The 20,824-nt window shown below is 36.7% G+C and overlaps 2 protein-coding genes across 4 annotated transcripts; both read left to right on the forward strand.

The window, feature by feature from the left end:
* The first annotated feature begins 9,206 nt into the window (after positions 1–9,206).
* On the forward strand, positions 9,207–17,790 carry LOC127832415 (DNA repair protein REV1-like). Of its 3 annotated transcripts, none has more exons than XM_052357879.1 (6): positions 9,207–9,282; positions 9,582–9,823; positions 10,617–10,752; positions 13,764–13,939; positions 15,495–15,629; positions 17,755–17,790. In XM_052357879.1, the coding sequence occupies exons 2-4, from the start codon at positions 9,749–9,751 to the stop codon at positions 13,934–13,936; spliced, it is 384 nt and encodes a 127-aa protein (XP_052213839.1). In that variant the 5' UTR covers positions 9,207–9,282; positions 9,582–9,748; the 3' UTR covers positions 13,937–13,939; positions 15,495–15,629; positions 17,755–17,790. The 3 variants fall into 3 exon arrangements, with proteins under 3 accessions (XP_052213839.1, XP_052213838.1, XP_052213840.1); XM_052357878.1 differs by having other exon boundaries at positions 9,234–9,282; positions 9,721–9,823; XM_052357880.1 differs by lacking the exon at positions 9,207–9,282 and having other exon boundaries at positions 9,301–9,823.
* Positions 17,791–17,841: 51 nt separating this feature from the next.
* Positions 17,842–20,014, forward strand: LOC127831215 (DNA repair protein REV1-like). The gene is made up of 3 exons (XM_052356204.1): positions 17,842–18,496; positions 19,330–19,475; positions 20,003–20,014. The coding sequence occupies exons 1-3, from the start codon at positions 17,851–17,853 to the stop codon at positions 20,012–20,014; spliced, it is 804 nt and encodes a 267-aa protein (XP_052212164.1). The 5' UTR covers positions 17,842–17,850.
* The last annotated feature ends 810 nt before the right edge of the window (positions 20,015–20,824 follow it).

Here is a 20,824-nt window from a genome sequence, read left to right on the forward strand (position 1 = left end):
TTGTGGAAAAAAGGCTTATTATTGACAAAATAGCACCTAGAAAACAACGGATTAGCCACGGATCTAACAATTTCAGAAAAATCTTCAACCGTTTTATCAATAGAATCTCTACATGATACATCAATATTTTGAACAATATTGTTAAAACGTGGTAAGTGTCCAATAATGCCTGAACGAAAGAGCTCCGTGTTTTCATCACTCCACTTGCATTTAATTTCGTACTGTGGATTATCGTTCTGAACAGATTTTGGGCATGCTAATGAAAAACGCAACGGAGCGTGGTCACTCCATTCATTAAATGGATCAATAGTAAAATCATTGATAAGTGAAAAATGCCGTTCATTCATTAAAAGGTAATCAATAACAGAACAACCGTTATTCGAACAAAACGTGTAGTTACTAGTATTAAATATACGCCCGTTCGCAATACGCAGTGACGTAGATTTACACAGATCTATCAATTTAATACCGTTGCTATTTTGAACATTATCAACCGAGGCCCGTACAGGGGTACAATCGGGATCATAGTCAGGATCATCTAATATATTATTTATACAATCAAAAGGGATAAAATCGCATTTATTACCAATCCTACTATTTAAATCACCACATAAAACTACACATCCAAGCGAATTAAATACAGAAATATCATGTTCAATTGTATCAAACAAATCAATATCAACAAAATTATTGGCCGGCGATTCCTCACCCCAAATATATGCACCGCATAAATAAACATCTTCAGCAGTATTAATAAAAAGGTAATCTAATTTTATCCAAATAATAGTGTCATGGTGATTTTTAATTATGTTAATGCCATCTTTCAGATGATCTTTATACAACAAAATAATGCCTCCGCTATTTATTCTAGCTCTACGGTTTTGAAACTTTCTATAAAAATTGTGTGATTTATAACTATTTAAAGAAATTACGCTTTTAGAGTTAGTCCATGATTCATTCAAAAAGCAAATGTCAGAAGTAGCTAAAATGTTAACAAAGTCATGCGATTGCTGTTTCTCTTTAGAAAGTCCATGAACGTTCCATAAGAGGACTGAGAGCTCACCCTCGGCGTCCCCCTAGTCCCTTACCGGTTTACCGTCCACATAGAGAGTATCGTACACCAGCCAAGCACGTTTGCCCTGTTCTCTCGCGTCCTTCATCTGCCTTACTAGTTTCCGGCGCTTGTCAGATACAGCCTTGGGAAATTGTTCGAACATGGAAAAGTTGGTACCCTTGAGTTCTTTCCATTCCCGACGAACACGCTCGCGATCTTGGAAAAAGGTAAATTTGGCGACCACATTTCTAATTTTTCCGGGTATCGGTTGGCCTGGTGACCGGTGAACACGTTCAAACCTGATCGAGTCCACCATGTCCCTCGAAAGCTTAAGGGCTGACTGAATATGCTCCCTCAGCTTCCGTTCGGACACTTCCGCTGGCTCGTTACCGGTGGAATTATCTTCGGGGATGTTGGTGAAGATGAGGTTGTTCCTCATGGCCTGCGATTGGAGATATGTTACCTCTCCATGCAGCTCGTCGCGCTGCCTCTCCAGATCGCTGACCCTAGTTGACATCAGGGTAGAACCCATATCAACCAGCTCTACCCTGTCCTCCAGTCGAATAACCCGCTCCTCCGTAGCCTTCGCACGATCCTCAATCGCTATCCACACTTTTCTAATTTCTTTTTCAAAATCTGTAACTTTCTTATCCAGCGACTGAATTCCATCTAGCTTCTTTTCCATACAACTTATGCGCTCAACCAGCAACTGTATTGTCTCAACAAGAGCTTTGATGCAGGGTTGCCCCCCTTCGCTCGCCATTTTACCACGAACTACACTGTCACCACCGCAAACAAACACCTCACAAGCATCAACCGAATCAACCGGCTTACTTAGTTCCGTATCGTTGCCATACAGCACAGAGTTAACTTGGTTTAGTAAGCCACTTACTGATATGTCCAGTTCACCTGACGGGCCTCTTGTTTACTCTGTTTGCTCTTTATCGTAACACCGTCACTAGTCCCACTGCTGTTACGCTCTTTTCGTTTATATCCTTGATTTTTTGGCATTATAACTTATCAACCACATAATATTTCAACACTTTGAATGAAAATATCCACTTTAAGAATCTAAATTATCACAAAAACACCTTAATTTTTCAATTTTTGCGAGAGCGCGAAAAAGACAACCATTCCGGATCGAATCACGTCAATTCTGACAAGACTCTCAACGTGACCCACATCCCAACACCACCCGGTACGTAAGACCCGGAACACACACACGTAACGCTCACACACCCCCACTCATAACGGGTGGCGTGTATGAGAGTGCCATGCCCATGTGTTCCGGGTTCCTTGGTGGTGATCTGTGTATGGTTAGTGTATAGTGTGTGGTATGTGATTGTTGTGCATTTGTCTGGAGCGGAAGAGGAGGTGTCTGTCGGTTATTTACGGTCGTCGGTCAGTCGTGAAGGGTTGTATATTGTTGCAGTTCCCAGATCGCAGAACACGACGCCCCCGCACATGCGCACCCACGCCGGGCGAGCCCGAGCCCTCCCCCCGCGCCCGCAAACGGCCCCGGCCCGAGCACCCAACCGCTGGAGACCCCCGAGACAAGCACCCTCATCCACCCTCTCGCTGCGCGCGACAACAGATCAGCCAAGAATCTTTTTTATAGATTAAGTGCAGGTATGAATCTAGTTTTAGCCTTAATTTTAACAGAATAGATTTTGTGACGCTAAATGGTTGAAGTTTCGAGCGTTTGTGGGGTATTTCCATATATGTTTTATATTGCAAGGGAGGTAATTCTAAGCCGTTAATGTTCCAAAATGAGTCTTTTTGTTTCTTATATTTGTGTCTGTTTTCAAGTCGGTGGTGGGTTGAAAAATAAATTACTATTAGTATTAAGTAAAAATGGCTATTGGTACAGAAATAAGGTGTTCATATAATTGTTCGTTTAATGCGAATTGCCTTATATCTTGTTTTTGCAAGGGAGATAATTAAAGTACGCAAAAATCGTAAAAATAGTCCTTTTCGTACATATTTATGTTTGTTTTGCAATATATATGGGAATTAAACCTTAAGTTACTATTAGTATGGGGACGAAGATATATTGTTACGGATATATGATGTCTGTATAAACTTTTGGGATAAATCGATACATATATATATTATTATAATATTTTCTCTCTTGCGGCGTCTCCCGCATCTCCGCGGCGTCCCACTCGGGACTCCTGCTTACAGCAGTCATAAGGGTCTACGGTTTAATATTTAGACTGTTAGGGAAACAATTTATCTAGTGTATTTATGTTATAATATTTAGATTGCTAAGGAAACAATGTATCTTGTGTATTTAACCTGTAATATTTATATTTTATTTTAATAAGGCATACGAAGTGGAAGCTCGCTTAGCGGAGTATTTTAACTGTTTGTCTAATGTGCGATGTAATTAGTGTATTTATATTTTATTGAGATATCCCGTATCTCGCAAAAATTTAAAAACATGTTGTCTTATAACGGATCCGATCTTGTTCGGGGGCATTAACAGTACATGGCGATCAATTTTAACAGAGATATTGTTATATGCTGCTATTATACCTGCACTTAGTTCTAGTCTTTGGGCCGCGTGTTGAGGGCATATGAAGAATAAATGTTCGAAGGTGTCTGAGACACTGCATTTGGGGCACAGAACAGTTTCGTAGCTATCACCGTGTAACCTAGTCACCCCTAAGCGCATACGCGTATATGCCCTATCTTCTTGCTTAATGGGACTATAGAGGTAAATCATGCTCAGTGCAGTATTTTGACCATTTGTAGTCCTGTTCATTGTACGCTTTTGGGTTTATAATGGCTATAATTTCGCGTGCGCTGGGTTTTAGCTCAGAGAGTAGGCCGTCTTGGGATCCTAACTTGGCAAGTTTATCTGCGTATTCATTGCCCGGGATGCCTACATGACTAGGTATCCATATAAGTTTAAGAGATATGTTTTTATTAGTCAGTTTTGTGATACCTTTTAGAGCTGCGTATATCAAATCTGGTCGCGTTTTCGAGGATCCTGCGTGTAGTGCTTGCAATGCGCTAAGAGAGTCGGTTAAAATCGCGTAGTTTGTCTGTTCGTGCGTGTTAAGCGTGTTAAGCCACCTTAAGTGACCATTGGTATTAAATGTCCGAGTTAAATAGTGTGTAATGGTCAAAGGACCATTGGAATTAAATATCCGAGTTAAAAAGTGTGTAATGGTCAAGTGACCTTTGGTATTAAATGTTCAGAGTTAAAAAATGTGTTATGGTCAAGTGACCATTGGTATTAAATGTCCGAGTTTAAAAGTGTGTAATAGTCAAGTGACCATTGGTATAAAAAGTGCATCGCTGGTTGTAAAAGGGTGATCGCAAGTGTAGCGATTAAGTAAAGTGTGATCGCAAGTGTAGCAATCAAGTAAAGTGTGATCGCAAGTGTGGCGATCAAGTAAAGTGTGATCGCAAGTGTAGCGATCAAGTAAAATTAAGAGATCAAGCGACTGGTGAGCTAGGTCTAGCCCAATCAAGTAAATGTTTTTTTTCTGGCCCGGTCGCTTGATGAGCAAGATAATTTTTATTTGGGTAGGCGGTGTTTCTTCTATAGCGTCGTTATTTTACATCGGTAATTCAACGTGTGCTCTTCCACCTCCGGTAGACATAATTTTCTTGCAGCCATCTTCCACGAGTGAATCAGTCCAATCTGTCGGGGCTCGTGGTTGCCAACGGCTGTTTCTGGTTAACTCTGCGGCCATTATATCCCACCCTATTACTTGCATAATATATTTTACAGATCTGTTAGTGAATACTTTATACATGTACATTCGATTTCATTTGTGTGATGTTTATTGGGATGCAAAATATATTGCAATCATGTCATTAAACTAGTCAACTGAACTAATGTGTTGTTTAATAGTTATAGTTGCAGTCGTATAATAATTAAGCCAACCACAGTTGTAGTCTTGTAGTATTGGTGTTTGTTCATTTGTATTGGTTTAATCGTTTGAAAGAAATATAAAGATTTATGTTTTTGATCTGTTTTCTATGCTTTCATGTGGGTGTTCTTAGACTGTAAGGAGATATATTATTTTTGATATTGCAAACGTTTTAGGAATATTAATTCTCAAATTCACTTTTTTTTGTAAACAGTTTAATAACTGTAACCTATCTTAAATATTGTATTTCGAAGTGACATTTGTTACATTATAGAGGTTTATCCCCAGCGTTGTTCCGTGTTCGCAATTTCATTCAAATTTTTCTTTGAGGCATTATTTTACATTTTTGTGAATTGATGAATCTAGTGTCATAACTGAGGACTAGTTATTGTACAGTTTTAATCCTTATATGATAGAAAAAAAAACTATCAGGTGCTAATGAGGCTTTCAGAAGAATGTTTGCTGTCATCGAGCGGAAAACATGCATCATCTGCAAACAGTGTTTTTTTTTGTATTTAAATACTGCCTATTTTGACTCCTTTGATATTTTGATTATGTATTATATTGTTAGCTAAAAACTCAGAGTATAAATAGGTTGGATGAGAGGGGATATCCATGCCTTACGCTCTTTTTGATATTCAACTATTCTGAGAAATAACCATTATTAGCTGTATACTCATTAACCCACTTTATAGTAGACTTACTAAAACCTATTGTCTCTAGACATTTGAACATAAAATTGTGATCAAATGCCTTTTGGAAGTCCGAAAAGACTTTACTTTGTTGATTATTTCAGTCACAATTCGTATATACATGCATTCAACAATAAATCTCTGATAAATCTGTTCGGTCTGAGTTGATTACTTTTCAATGAATATTTTATTTTCTATTTGCAGCCAATTTTTTTGCAATTTTGTAATCAACGTTTTATAAAGACACGGTCCGCCGGTTATTTATGGATCAAATTTATTTTTCCTTTTTTCGGCCAAAGTGATCTACGGTAATATCTTGATTTTGAAGGGGGTTAAATGCCTGTATTCAAATGAAAATGGTATCTATACATATGAAGCATGTTCTGAGATTTTTGGTCAAAACAGGATACATGAACAAAATTGACTTACAGTAAAACTGCGATAACTCGATGAAGCACGGGACCGACCTCGTATTTTCATTTTCAGAAAACTTTATGTATGTTGAACTCGAAAAAAATAAGATGTTTGCAAAATTTCTCAGTCGATCGGTGAAAACGGCTGATTTAGAAATGCCTATTTAAAGACAAAAATAAACATTTCTTGATTCATTTTAATGTCAATAAAATAAGTTTATACCTTTTTAATAAATCTACTAGTGCGTGAATAAATATTTAACATATGGTTTTATAATATATTATACTTAATCCTATTCAAGAATTAGAAAACATGATCAACATTATAAAATTTCTTTTGGTTACCATGGGCACACCATAAATAATTCAAACTATTGAAATTCTGTGTATTCAATGCACGTTTTAACTGTTCTTTGTTTACTTACTGATATAAAGAAGAAAAAATCTTCCATACCTAATGAAGATACAAAGTAATAGTGTCTATCTCAATACATTTATACTATTGTGGCTATTTGCGCTAAATTACTTTGCAATACGTTTGGATCAGATAAGGTTACCACCAATTAGCATATATTAACAAATTAAATGACGCTGTAAAACATGTCTTACAAACTGTACCAGTATATTACAAAGTTTGCATCTACTGTTTTTCAAATATGATCAGTAATTGTTTACACGGTATCTCACTGTTTTAATTGCACTGTAGTCAGGGAAACCAATGTCCATACCCACATTTATTCATTTAAAAGAGGTACACATAAAATAGTTTATTTAAAAGAAGTGAACATTAAGTATTATGTTAATAAAACCTTGTAAACAAAAAATTACCATTAAATTACAAATTGCATTTTAAAATATCTTAGCAATTCAGATATAATAGCAATTTAATTTAATGATATTATATATTTATAAAGAATTCAAAATAGATCCCATTATTAAGTACATACAAAGACAAACATATTTTCTCTGTTTTGTTCATTTAATTGTACAGTTAATGTTACAAATTGCAATATGAGAACCTATTAAACAGCAATAAATTCAGGTCTCATCAATGTCAACAAATTAGCTGTATGGAAATGATCAAAACTGTGTGGTTACCATGGAAACCATTAAAAATCATGCATTTAAACGAAAAATATCATAGAAGCGGAAAGTGTCGGTCCTGATTAGCATGAGCGGACTGCACATGCTAATTTGAGATGAAACTTTACGCACATACAGTAAACCCCCTTTTCACAGAGCACGGAAGATATTCATGGAGCAAGGAACGACAACTCGGCGTGGAGATGGTTTATGGACGTTTCATGCCACTACCAGTTCGTGCCACTGATATTTGTGTTGACAAGAGGTAGACGTTTCGTCCCACTGATAATATATAGGCGGATAGGTGTGAATAATGCCGTATAGGTGTGAATGATATTGGAGTGCATATTAATGTAGAAAATTACAACAATGTGGACAATTATAATTATAAATAAAAAAAATATTTATCGTTAGTATACAAATATTTGTAAATATTTCAGTATGTTGAATAAATATAAAACATATTAAAGTGTTGCTATTTTTATGCATCATGTGTATGTGTTTGTAATAATAAAATAACATGATTTATTGTTAGAATAAAAACATTTGTGCATAGTTCATTATGTTTAATAAATATAAAACATGAAGTGATGTTATTTTGTATGCTTCATGTGTATGTACTTTTTACATAAATAATTAAATAATTAGCAAACAATTAATTACCGACTCGGGCCTTTAATGTACCGACATGAGCCTTTAATGTCTAATTCCACCAACGCCTGGAAAATCCACTGGTCGAGTGAGTCATGCTTGACTTTGAAGCAGATAATTTGATTAATATTATATGAGTAACTTAATTAGTTGAAATCACAACATTATTATGTCAATCGATTTTAATTTATTTTAAACTTATCAAGTGATGTATGACCTATATTATTTGTATGTTTTGTTAACTTGTCTACTTACTTACTGTATTATATTTAGCATGTAAATTGACTCTTAAACAATCTTGCAATAAACCAATGTTGTTTTAACCTAACAGATGTTACAATCAAAGGTGCGAAAGTTCCCTGTTATCAATCACACCTTCTATATGGTATTATTCACACCTATCCGCCTATATATTATCAGTGGGACGAAACGTTCAATGCGGATCCGTGGTCTAGTGGTAACACACTGGGTTCACAATCCAGAGATCGCTGGTTCGATCCCCCACTGCACCTAACCTACTAACTCGCCTTTCGCATGAGACGTTAAACCGAGGTGCAGTGTACTAGGTGCTATACACCGGGCACTAAAATACCCAGGGTCACCTCTGGAACGTGGTGTCTCCTGTATCTTGCACTATCCCCCGTAACCAACTAACACGTCTTTCTGGTGGCGATGGCCATATGGGAGACAATCCCGGTGCACTCGATAAAAAAAAACAACAACAACGTCCAATCCCATCCTACACAAATATCAGTGGCACGAACTGGTAGTGGCACAAAACGTCCAGCACACCAATCTGAACACTTCGGACAGTGGGCTACACCACACCGTCTTGCCGGTATGGCGGAATTGTCCGAGGATTCCCGTTTAAGGGTTAAGGGTTTACTTCCTTTAAACGCTTTTTCCCTTGAATACACTAAATAAATTCCCTATATAATTTAATGTGAAAGCGACAACTTTAGGCAAAAATAAATGCAACATTTTGCACAAAGAGACCCCGATAACCATACCTTTTCTTAAAGGCCATTCTAAGCGGAATCGATATATGCAATAAAAAAGATATGTCATGTTCAATGCAAGAAAGAACTTGACACAAATCAAAATCGACTGTTTTTGCAACTTTTTTTTCGGCCGTTTCTTAGTGGAGTGTAACCTTTTTCAGTGCGATGGTTTACTATAATCTTCAAGTTTATCATATTTCAGGGATTCAGTAGTGAACACCTATTCATTCCCTACCATTATCTCGAAAGATAACACCCAAATACTAGATAAAAGTGTAAAACATGCCTTCCTGTTAACTATGGTATGTTTTTTTTTAGAGAGTACAGCCTTCATGAAACAATTATTTAGTGTACTGTAACCAGTAAACAAAAATATATACACTCTGGATCAGCAGACGATTTATTTCATAAATCAATCGGAGGAATCCGAGATAGCCGATGTATCACGATTGAAATATATAAACATAGCGCCAAGTTATTTTGCTTTTGATGTCTATATCGGTGGGTTTTAACTCTAATGTATCCGTGTTTTCAACGTTCATATAAACATAAGCATAAATGTGTAAATTAGCCGCATCGACTCGAATAATTTATTAAATAACTTAGCTATACGCTATCGATCAAAACAAATTAGATACGTACGGGTGTGCAGATTTCGGAACCGTGACATTTCGGATAAACAATTTCTTTTCACGATCATAAATGAAAGATTTACTTAAACTCCTTGAACATACAGCTTAAAAGATATAGCTACAGTAAAAACGTGTTTCCATGTTTTAATGAATGTTATTTTCTTTTAGTTTATATGAAAACATGACTCACATTTAGTGATGTTAGTTGTAACCCAGTCAACATGCATGTAAATTTCCGCTTTACATTCTTTTGATGATTTTTGCTTTGGCAGACTCTCAAATTTATTCAGAACGCAAATTATTTAAGCTATTTGTAACCAGTCTTATTGTGAAAAATGAACTGCCGCGGAAGCAGGAGTAGAGGCAGAGGGGACAGAAGACCTAAACGAAATGACGGCTGGGAGGAGGCGGTATGAGTACTGTTTTATTGATAATTAATTTATTGTAAATTTCTATGTAATGTTGTGAAATGTCGTAAGACGATTCTGGGTGAGCCCAGACATGAACTAAGAATAAACAGGAAGTGTTACCTGCGCAGACTATGATGAGTAGTAGACGACCATGAGACGAAGGAACAACATTCATCTAATTACGCTGTATTTTATTTTTACCGAGAATAAATAACATTATAAGTAACTTACAAAGGACTTGAGAGTTAGTATAAGTAAAAACACTTTAGTAATACATATTATCATACTGACTATTGTGAAAGCTTTTAGACCACTGCCAATGTGCGGGAACATAAAACTGTCATGTGACCACAAATGCGAACGACCACGGCTATTTTGCGGACAAAAAGATTTTAAGACCACCGCATACAAATGTAATGTTAACATGTTGACTATATTTTTAGCTCTTTTGGGCATAAAGTGCTGAAGGTGAACTTTTGTAATCAGTCTATTAACCATTGACACCACTGAGAGGTTTTAATTGACACTGATTTGTTCGCTACTACCTAAGTATACATGCCAGAAATTTTCAGGTCCAAATAGTTCTCCATAAAAAATGTCCGGACATTTTACCAAAAAGCTGGACACCTGAAACAATAAATTATGCCATCTGTACTGTAGTCGGTAATCAGTATATTGTATTACGTAAAAAAACTAATTACTTCCAGTTACTTTTGAAACCACTGTTTACAGAAGGTGTTATTTGAAATTAAAATTCCTTGCAGATTTTAATATTAGACATATACCTTTCCAGGGTGGGTATATGAATGCTAAGCGACAAAAGCTGAAGGATCAATTTGACCAGGATATACCCCGGCAACTGCAGAAAGAAGACAGCGGGGGCTCTAAGATATTTGCTGGAGTCGCTATTTATGTTAATGGGTATACAAGTAAGTGTAGGTTATTTTTAATGCTCAAATGGGAAAAGCACTGGTACCATGCTGAAAAAACTCTGAAATATGGGAAATTTGCAACATGAAGTTTCAGATTGGGAATTATGGGTCATTTTTTATTGATCGGTACTTAAGTTAATTGTTCACTTGCAGAAAATTTAGGGTTGTGATTTTTCCACGGATCCGCGGATTTTTGTGGATCGAGTTGTCCAGGGTCATTTTCACAATTGGCAGAAAATTGTAAACAACGGTAGGGGGCACGACCAATTCCGTGGGCGTATTTCATAAATGGCCCAACAAATCTGTGGCCTGCGAAATCTCTCTGCATATGAATTTGGTGTATTCTGTCTTACAGGGAGCATTTTTAGCTCATCTATTTTTTGAAAAAAAATTATGAGCTATTGTCATCACCTTGGCGTCGGCGTCGGCGTTGGCGTTGGCGTCTGGCGTCCGGTTAAGTTTTGAGTTTAGGTCCACTTTTCTCAGAAAGTATCAATGCTATTGCATTCAAACTTGGTACACTTACTTACTATCATGAGGGGACTAGGCAGGCAAAGTTAGATAACTCTGGCGTGCATTTTGACAGAATTATGTGCCCTTTTTATACTTAAAAAATTGGAAAATTTTGGTTAAGTTTGCGTTTAGTTCCACTTTTCTCAGTAAGTATCAATGCTATTGCATTCAAACTTGGTACACTTACTTACTATCATGAGGGGACTGGGCAGGCAAAGTTAGATAACTCTGGCATGCATTTTGACAGAATTATGTGCCCTTTTTATACTTAGAAAATTGACAATTTTGGTTAAGTTTTGTGTTTAGGTCCATTTTATTCCTTAAGCATCAAAGCTATTGCTTTCATACTTGCAACACTTACTAACTATCATAAGGGGACTGTGCAGGCAAAGTAATGTAACTCTGACTGGCATTTTGACAGAATTATGTGCCCTTTTTATACTTAGAAAATTGAAAATTTGATTAAGTTTTGTGTTTAGGTCCACTTTATTCCTACAGTATCAAAGCTATTGCTTTCATACTTGAAAGATTTATGAACTATCATAAGGGGACAGTGCAGGCAAAGTTATGTAACTCTGACTGGCATTTGGACGGAATTATGGGCCCTTTATACTTAGAAAATTGAAAATTTGGTTAAGATTTATGTTTTGGTCACTTTACCCCTAAAGTATCATAGATATTGCTTTCATACTTGGAACACTCACAAACTATCATAAGGGTACAGTAAAAGGACAAGTTGCATAACTCTGGTTGTCATTGTTACGGAATTATGGCCCTTTTTTGACTTAGTAACTTTTAATATATGGTTAAATTTTGTGTTTCGATCCACTCGAAGTATCAAGGCTATTGCTTTCAAACTTCAAATACTTACATGCTATCATGAGGTTACTGTACCTGGCAACTTGAATTTTACTTTGACCTTTGAATGACCTTGACTCTCAAGGTCAAATTATTAAATTTTGCTAAAATTGCCATAACTTCTTCATTTATGATTAGATTTGATTGATACTTTGATGAAACTACTCTTACCTGACATACCACAATAGACTTCACCCAAACCATCCCCCCCCCTCCCCCCCCCCTAATTTTTTTTTTTTTTTTTTTTTTTTTTTTTTTAAGATCATCTCACAAATGACCACCACCACCCTCACACTATACCCCCCCCACCCCCCCCCAAATTTTTTTTTTTTTTATTTTTTTTTTTTTTTTTTTTTAAGATCATCTCACAAATTATCACCACACCCTCACACTATACCCCAACCCCCCCCCCACCCCACCCCCCCCCCAAATTTTTTTTTATTTTTTTTTTTTTTTTTTTTTTTAAGATCATCTCACAAATTATCACCACACCCTCACACTATACCCCCCCCCCCCGATTTTTTTTTTTTTTTTTTTTTTCGCTTTTTTGGAAGATAATGTAATAAATGTCCACAACCCCACACTATACACCCTCTTCACTCCACTCCTCCCTCCTTTGTGATTGAAAATGAGAGTCCCTTCACCTTTAAAAAGAAAATAGATGAGCGGTCTGCACCCGCAAGGCGGTGCTCTTGTTTAATTGAGCGATGTCTTTGGCTGTTGCTTCCTAATCTTCTAATTAAACTCAGATTTTTTAAATGTATTTCATATTTTGCTGAATCATTTGCAAATAGCGCCTTTTTGAAGCGAAAATGAAGATTATTGAATGAACAAATCTCACACAATCTCGGAGATTGAAAAACCATCGAAAACAAATTTAAATGGGAAAGGCAAGAAACAACAGTGAATATAAATCACAAAGCCATACCACTTTCTGAATGAGTACAAAATATTGACTGTCTTGGTACTAAGGCTTAAGTCATATTCCATGTGAAAAAATAATTAACTACAGATTCCCTGGTAAATTGGCGTTAGTTGGAACACTGAAACCTGGTTGACATTATTTAGAATTTAAAGGCATTGAGCTAAAACAAAAGATAGCTGCATCATCGTTCACACTGATCGGAACACACTTTGATTTTGATGGCAATTAATACTGGTGAATTTGCATAATATGTAAAATGTGAATTCAAACAGGTTTTTATTAATATATCTTGTAAATGAGGTCAACTTAAGATGGTGTTTATTAAATGTCTGTTTTAAGGTTTGTCATTGCGTTTGTTGTATTAATCAGTCTACAGAATTTTCCTCCCCCCAGACTTCACCTCAATCACACCCCTAAATATGTGCTTATGAAACGAAAATTGAGGGAAATGTCGTTCTTTGTGAAATTTTTGTGACCGCAATCAATTAATTTGTAGTTTTTCCTCGGTTGGGAAAGTGCCTTTTACAGGTACTAAATAAATAAGGGAAAGCCTTAAAAACTTGAATCTAATAAGAAAGGTCTTTTAACTTTAACTTTCTAAGAGACTACAAATGCATGAAAATACGTATCTAAGTTGGGAAAAGGTTAAATAACAATGACATCATGTTTTGTCCTCTACATGCAATTGCAACTTTTGTTTCTTATATCCCAGAGCCCTCGTCAGATGAACTCAAGAGACTGATGATGCTTCATGGGGGCACGTACGAGACCTATCTGTACCGGACCAGGGTCACACACGTGATTGCCACCAACCTTCCAGACAGCAAGGTCAAGGAGATCCGAGGTCTCAAGGTCGTCACAACAAAGACCGGAATGGATTACTGACAGGTTGTGGGATCATAAGTGCCTTGTTCTGGGAAAACTTGGCTAAATGCATGTGCAGAAATTGTGGTCTCAGATTGGCCTGTGAAGTCTACACATGCTTATCAGGGATCACACTTTGAAACTTTCTAACACTTTTTTTGTTGAGAAGGGTCTTCCTTTAAACAAAAATACCATACCAGCCGAAAGTGTCATACTTTATTAGCCTTTGCACACTCTGGTTTAAATAAATTTAGTATATATATTTATAATTAGAGGGCTTTTATATTTGGGGGAAAACCCATCAACAAAACTGAGGAAGGGTAGATATATTACAAGCTAAATTAGAAATTTGGGGCAAATAGCATATTTTAAAATAAATTTTGTTGAAAAATGGGATTTTCTTTTACAAGAAGGGGTCTTTCTAAGACCTATTCTAAAGGAAGAGAAGAAGCCCTTTATAATTATGTTGATAATTATATCTATACAATTTTTAACCAGGTTTTCCGAAGGAAAAAACTGGTTATTAGATTGGCGAATGCGGGCGGGCTGGCTGGCTGGCGGGCTGGCGGAATAAGCTTGTCCGGGCCATAACTATGTCGTTCATTGTCAGATTTTAAAATCATTTGGCACATTTGTTCACCATCATTGGACGGTGTGTCGCGCGAAATAATTACGTCGATATCTCCAAGGTCAAGGTCACACTTTGAGTTCAAAGGTCAAAAATGGCCATAAATGAGCTTGTCCGAGCCATAACTATGTCGTTCATCTTCAGATTTTAAAATCATTTGGCACATTTGTTCACCATCATTGGACGGTGAGTCGCGCAAAATAATTACGTCAATATCTCCAAGGTCAAGGTCACACTTTGAGTTCAAAGGTCAAAAATGGCCATAAATGAGCTTGTCCTGGCCATAACTATGTCATTCATTGTGAGATTTTAAAATCAGTTGGACACATTTGTTCACCATCATGGGACGGTGTGTCCCACGAAATAATCACGTCAATATCTCCAATGTCAAGGTCGCCACGACTAAAAATAGATTTAAAAAAAAAAAAAAACTTACAAAGGGGGTTAATTTTTTATGGTCATTTCAAAAGTTCAGTTTGAGTTTCTCCCTTTATCAGAATTTTTTTTCACAATGAAAACCTGGTTTTGTGACAATTTTGTCCCTTGTTAAGATTTAAATATATGAAAAAAGATCTTACTTACTTTGGCAAGAAGATACCACTGTATATAGCTGGATTTAGTGTGATGACCAAATCAATTTTGCTAATTTATAGATTGCGTATCATCCTTTCTAATGGTAGCCATCAGTCAAAATCTGCTCAAGTAAGGTTAGTCAGGCAGAAATGTAATCATTCAACAACACTGGTCTCTGCTAAGCCCTCAATCCATTGATGGTCACTAGGGCAGGCACTTGCCAACTCATAACTGGCCTGGACAAAGTAATGTCTAAATAGAAGATGTTAAAATCAATCCCACATTGGGGATCAAACCAGGCACCTCATGTTCGCTATGTTGACAGCCTAATTCATCCACATAGCCATTTTGAATTACCTGTATATTGCTGCATTTCAGCATTGCTGCTGGGAAGCTGTTATCTTACACCAAGTACCAACTGTACACTGCCCAGTCTGGTTTGCAGAAGGGTTTGCAATCATTTTCTGCTGCAGATTGATGCTGAGAAAAGCATCCAGTCAACACCAAATCAGAGTAAGATTGCCTAGCAGTCAGTAGCAGGATCATTCTGGGTTTTGTACTTGAACAATTTTTAGCTCACCTGAGCTTGAAATGCTAATGCTACTTATGATCACCCCTATGTCTGGTGACTGTCTGTGTGCAGTGTGCGGTTTGTGGTGGTCATCATCTCTTTAAAGCTTGTTATCAATCTTGAGGCCACATTTTTTTGTCCATCCTAATTGATTTTGTTAGACAATGTTTAGGTCAAGTTTGAATCTGAGCCACGTGTGTCAGAAAACTAGGTCACCAGGTCTCTGAGCCACATGTGTCTGAAAACTAGGTCACGAGGTTAAATCTTAGAAAAACTTGGTACTAATTTTAATGCTACATTTATGACTCAGTCTTGATGAAACTTGGTTAGAATGTTTATCAGGAGAATATTATTATCATGTTTGAAACTATGTAAAGTGGGGTAAAAACTGATAACCAGTTTATGTTTTAAACAAGCGATGTCGGTGAACTAAAAATGAGTTTTAAAGGACATCGTGGCCCTCTTGTTGTTTTTGTGCCCCTTTCAGCAATTGCCTGTTTGTTCTTTTTTCCATATGTCTGTGTGTCAAACGAGGTAAATCTTAAATTTTGTATGAACTCATTAACTCCTACTGCAAAGCTTGGATACATGCACAGATGATGTGTTTGAACTTTATCAACACAACCACTTTACCTGACCTTATTTCTATCTTGACTTTTGAACATTCAGTCTAATTAAGAAAGTCCAAATACTTGTGTAATCTGAAAGTGTTTTTTTTCGTATAACATTAACCCTTTCCCACTTAGATACATTTTTTGATGTGTTTGTAGTCTCTTAGAAAGTTAAATTTAATTAAAGACCTTTCTGACTAGATTCAAATTTGAAAGGCTTCAATTAAATTCTTTATTCTAACCCTTACTGTTGAGCAGCAAACAACATAAAATCTTAACAGACTGTGAGTTACTTGCAGTCTGTTCTGGTTTATGCTGTTTGTTCACTTTTCTTTTAAGAGGGAAGGGTTAATAATTCTTGGTACAAAGTGGTGATTATTTTTTTAACACTACTTATTAATGAATATAAAAACATTGGTATCATTTAACTAACCTCATTTTGACCAGAAGGTAAAATTTCTTTTGCTAACCCAAATATATTTAACAACAAGCTTCTTACTAAACAGTTTTTAACCAGGTTTTCTGAAGGAAAAAACTGGTTGTTAGATTGACAAATGTCAGCCAGTGGGCGGGATGGTGGGGGCGGGCATTGCGAACAAGCTTGTCCGGGACATAACTTAGTCGTTCATTGTGATATTTACAATCATTTGGCACATTTGTTCACCTTTATTAGACGGTGTGTCGCGCGAAAGATTTACGTCAATATCTCCAAGGTCAAGGTCACACTTTGAGTTTAAAGGTAAAAATAGCCATAAATGAGCTTGTCCGGGCCATAACTATGTCATTCATTATGACATTTTAAAAATCATTTGGCACATTTGTTCTCCATCATTGGACGGTGTGTTGCGCAAAGAAATAAGTCGACATCTCCAAGGTCAGGTCGCCACGACTTAAAATAGAATTTGAAACAAGGGATAACTATGAACAATCAGTAACAGTGCACATTTTGAATTGTCTCCCTTTATCAGACTTTTCTTGTCAAATTGAAAACCTGTTTTTGTGACAATTTTGTCCCTTGTTATTCTTAAATCCAACAATCAGCACACCCACATCACCTGACCTCATGTTGACTTTCTTCTGGACTCAGGGGCTCCCACCAGGGGCGTATGTGTTTCTTAGAGGCAGCATCTTTTTGTGTGCATTTTATACAGGGTGGTTTTTTAGTATGGTTAATTTAATTTTCGGGAAATACATAACATATTTGCAATGAAGCTGATAAATAAAATATACTTTACCTTCTGTTGAATCAGTTGACAATATCTTAATGTGGAATTACACTTCAATAACATCAGTAAAGATTATTGATGATGACTTTTTCCCATAAATTGACCCACATCTGTGCTTTTGGTTTCTGCCAAAAAGCCCTTTTATGGAAAAAAGAAAACTACGGAATTATTTAATTTATTAGACTAAATAGTTTTATATGATCAATATATAATTTTGCCTCTACTGACAGGTTCTGCTTTTCTTGGGGAATCCTTGACCAGACCACGGCTAACCAGTCTAAAGGTTCTGTTCCAAGAGACCAGTCCACAGGAGTGGCCCACTGTCGATGGCAGACACGGATGACACATCAACCAGTCTACCATGTAGAGATGACTCAGAGACACAATACTTTGAGACTGGACTTTCCCCCAAAGAGGAATTCTCTGAGAATTTGAAAGACTTTAGTGGAATGGAAACCAGTCTGCAGCATAATGGGCCAGCAGAGAATTTCCATGCAAAGGCACAGTCCAGATCCCCTGCAAAAGCTGGTGACCCAAAGTTCCTTAGCGAATATTATGGGAATTCGAGACTCCATTTTCTATCCACATGGAAAGCAGAATTCAAAGAATATATAAATGCGATTCAAAAGAAGGGAGATAATTTTCCAGGGAGGGAAAAACTTAGGCATGTTGTGCAATCAAGGGAGGCAAACGCTTCCCAGTCTGAGCACAGCCACTTCACTTATGTGAAGAAATCTCATGAACGGTGCATTATGCATATTGACATGGATTGCTTTTTCGTTTCCGTTGGTCTTCTTAAAAGACCAGACCTTATTGGGAAGCCTGTGGCAGTGACACATTCTCTGGGTAAAGGGGCCACGGTTGATCCAAGGTCAGATCTGGGGTTTGAAAGGAGGGAGTGGGCAAAAAATGTGTCCAATCAGAAGAGAGAAAAATCTGGTTTGAATGCTAAGATGGACAGTTTAAATGAAGGTACATTTTTAGCTCGACTATTATATATGAAATATACATAGTGGAGCTATCCTACTCATCCCGGCGTCGCGTCGGCGTTAGCGTTCCTGTTAGCGTGCAAATGTTAAAGTTTGCGTACTACCCCAAATATTTCCTATGTCCTTTGACATATTGCTTTTATATTTTGCATACTTCTTTACCAACATGACCCCAATCTATAGACAAGAGCAGACAACTGTATCAAGCATTTTGACAGAATTACGGCCCCTTTTATACATAGATAATTGGACATTTTGCTTAAATTGCCATAACTTCTTTACTTATGATCACATTTGATTCATATTTTGACAAAACAACACTTACCTGACATACCACAATACACTCCACCGAAACCTTCTCCCATGCCCCACCCCAGAATACTCCCCCCCTTAAAAAATTTTTTTTCCCCTTATTTTTGAAAGATCATTATTAAATGACCACACACCCACATTATACCCCCCCTCCATGATGGTTTACGTTATACTGTCAAGCACTCAAATAGTCAAGTGCGCTGTCCTCTGACAGCTCTTGTTGAATGTTTGAAATGCAGTGTAATTTTGTGCTTAAATGAAATGTTTTTATGTCAAATTGTGATTTAAAAACGTGGTAAATTTTTATGTCATCCAAAAGTTTGAGTCCCAGTTATAATTTTAGTCGTCTAAATAAGGAAAATCAAAGATCAGATGTACCATGAATTTACATTTGTCAATATTTCAAGTTGAACTATGTTTGAGGTTGAGATCTTGCATAGTCATGATAATGGGGCCATGTGATTGTACAAAAATATAAAAAGATTAGACTTTCATGTATTTTAGAGAACATGAGCTTCCCTGACCAATCAGAATCTGACACTGATGATGATGTCACTGATGATGTCACAGATGTCAGCAATTTCTCCAGGACATCTGAATCATTTCACTCCATGGCAGAATTAGCATCCTGCAGCTATGAAGCAAGAAAAGTAAGTTGATCTTTGTGTTGTCATGTCCCCACCACTATAGTGGGGGACATATTGTGTTTGCCATGTCTGTTGGTTTGTTTGCCCAAACTTTAACATTTTGCAATAACTTTTGCTATATTGAAGATAGCAACTTCATATTTGGCATGCATGTGTATCTCATGGAGCTGCACATTTTGAGTGGTGAAAGATCAAGGTCAAGGTCATCCTTCAAGGTCAAAGGTCAAAAAACTATCAAAGCAGCGCAAAAGGGGACATAGTGTTTCGGACAAACACATTTCTTGTTTTTAACCATGTTTTTGATGAAATTTAAATCCTGGTTATAAGATTATGGTATTTGTGCAGGCAGCTGGATGGACTTTTAAATGTGAAATACTTAGGACCTGTGCAGGGTTAGCCAGGTGTAGGCCAATGTCACTAAGTAAAAATAATTAAATAAATCAATACCGGTAACATAAGTTTGGATGCAAGTTTTAACCATGTTTTCAATGAAGTTTAAATCCTGTTATAAGATTGTGGTATGTTGACAGGCAGGTGGTTGAACTGTTTTATGTGACTTAGGACCTGTTCAGGGCTAGTCAGGAGAAGGCCAAGGTCACTACTTACAAAAACTCAATACTCAATAACATTGGTTTGGGTGCAAGTTTGTGGTAAGTTATCTTACATGCAGTCCTAGCATGGGATTGTATTTGGGCCAGCGTGATTAATTTCAGGTTTACTGGTTACTTACTGTTAATTATGATAGAAAAACAGTATCTGCTTCACAATGTTAGTTACATTGAAGTTATGGTGCTGAATTGTTTTGTGTAGGTAGCATGCTAAACATTTAACACATATCTTAAATTCAACACGAAATTGAGGTCATTATCTTGAAATGGGGTTTAAAACAGCTTAAAGACTTGCTGAACCTTTCACTTAGCTAAGACTTACTTATATGATATGAACATGTCTCAGTATTAATCAATTATCACAGGTGGTAAAATGCCATATAGCAAAGCTGGTATTTGAATAAATAACAAAAAATCATAGCACGATCACAAGAAAGTATCATATGAAATGGCTGTGATGAGCATTGTGCTCAATGTATATATTGTTGATTCTTGCATATGTCAGATGCTTTACAGCATTTTGCATCAATTTTAACCCTTCCCACTCAGAGGCAAAGTGAAAATGGTTACGTGCAAACAGCATAAAACCAGAACAGCCTGCGAGTAACTCACAGTCTGGTCAGGTTTTATGCTTATAGTGCTGCTCATCGGTATCTAAAGTTTGGAAATGAAACCTTTATAACTTGAATCTTGTAAGAAAGGTTTTCAATTACATCAGGGCTCACACTGGGCTAAAATTTTAGG

Source organism: Dreissena polymorpha, chromosome 5, assembly GCF_020536995.1.
Source record: "Dreissena polymorpha isolate Duluth1 chromosome 5, UMN_Dpol_1.0, whole genome shotgun sequence".
Taxonomy (NCBI): domain Eukaryota; kingdom Metazoa; phylum Mollusca; class Bivalvia; order Myida; family Dreissenidae; genus Dreissena; species Dreissena polymorpha.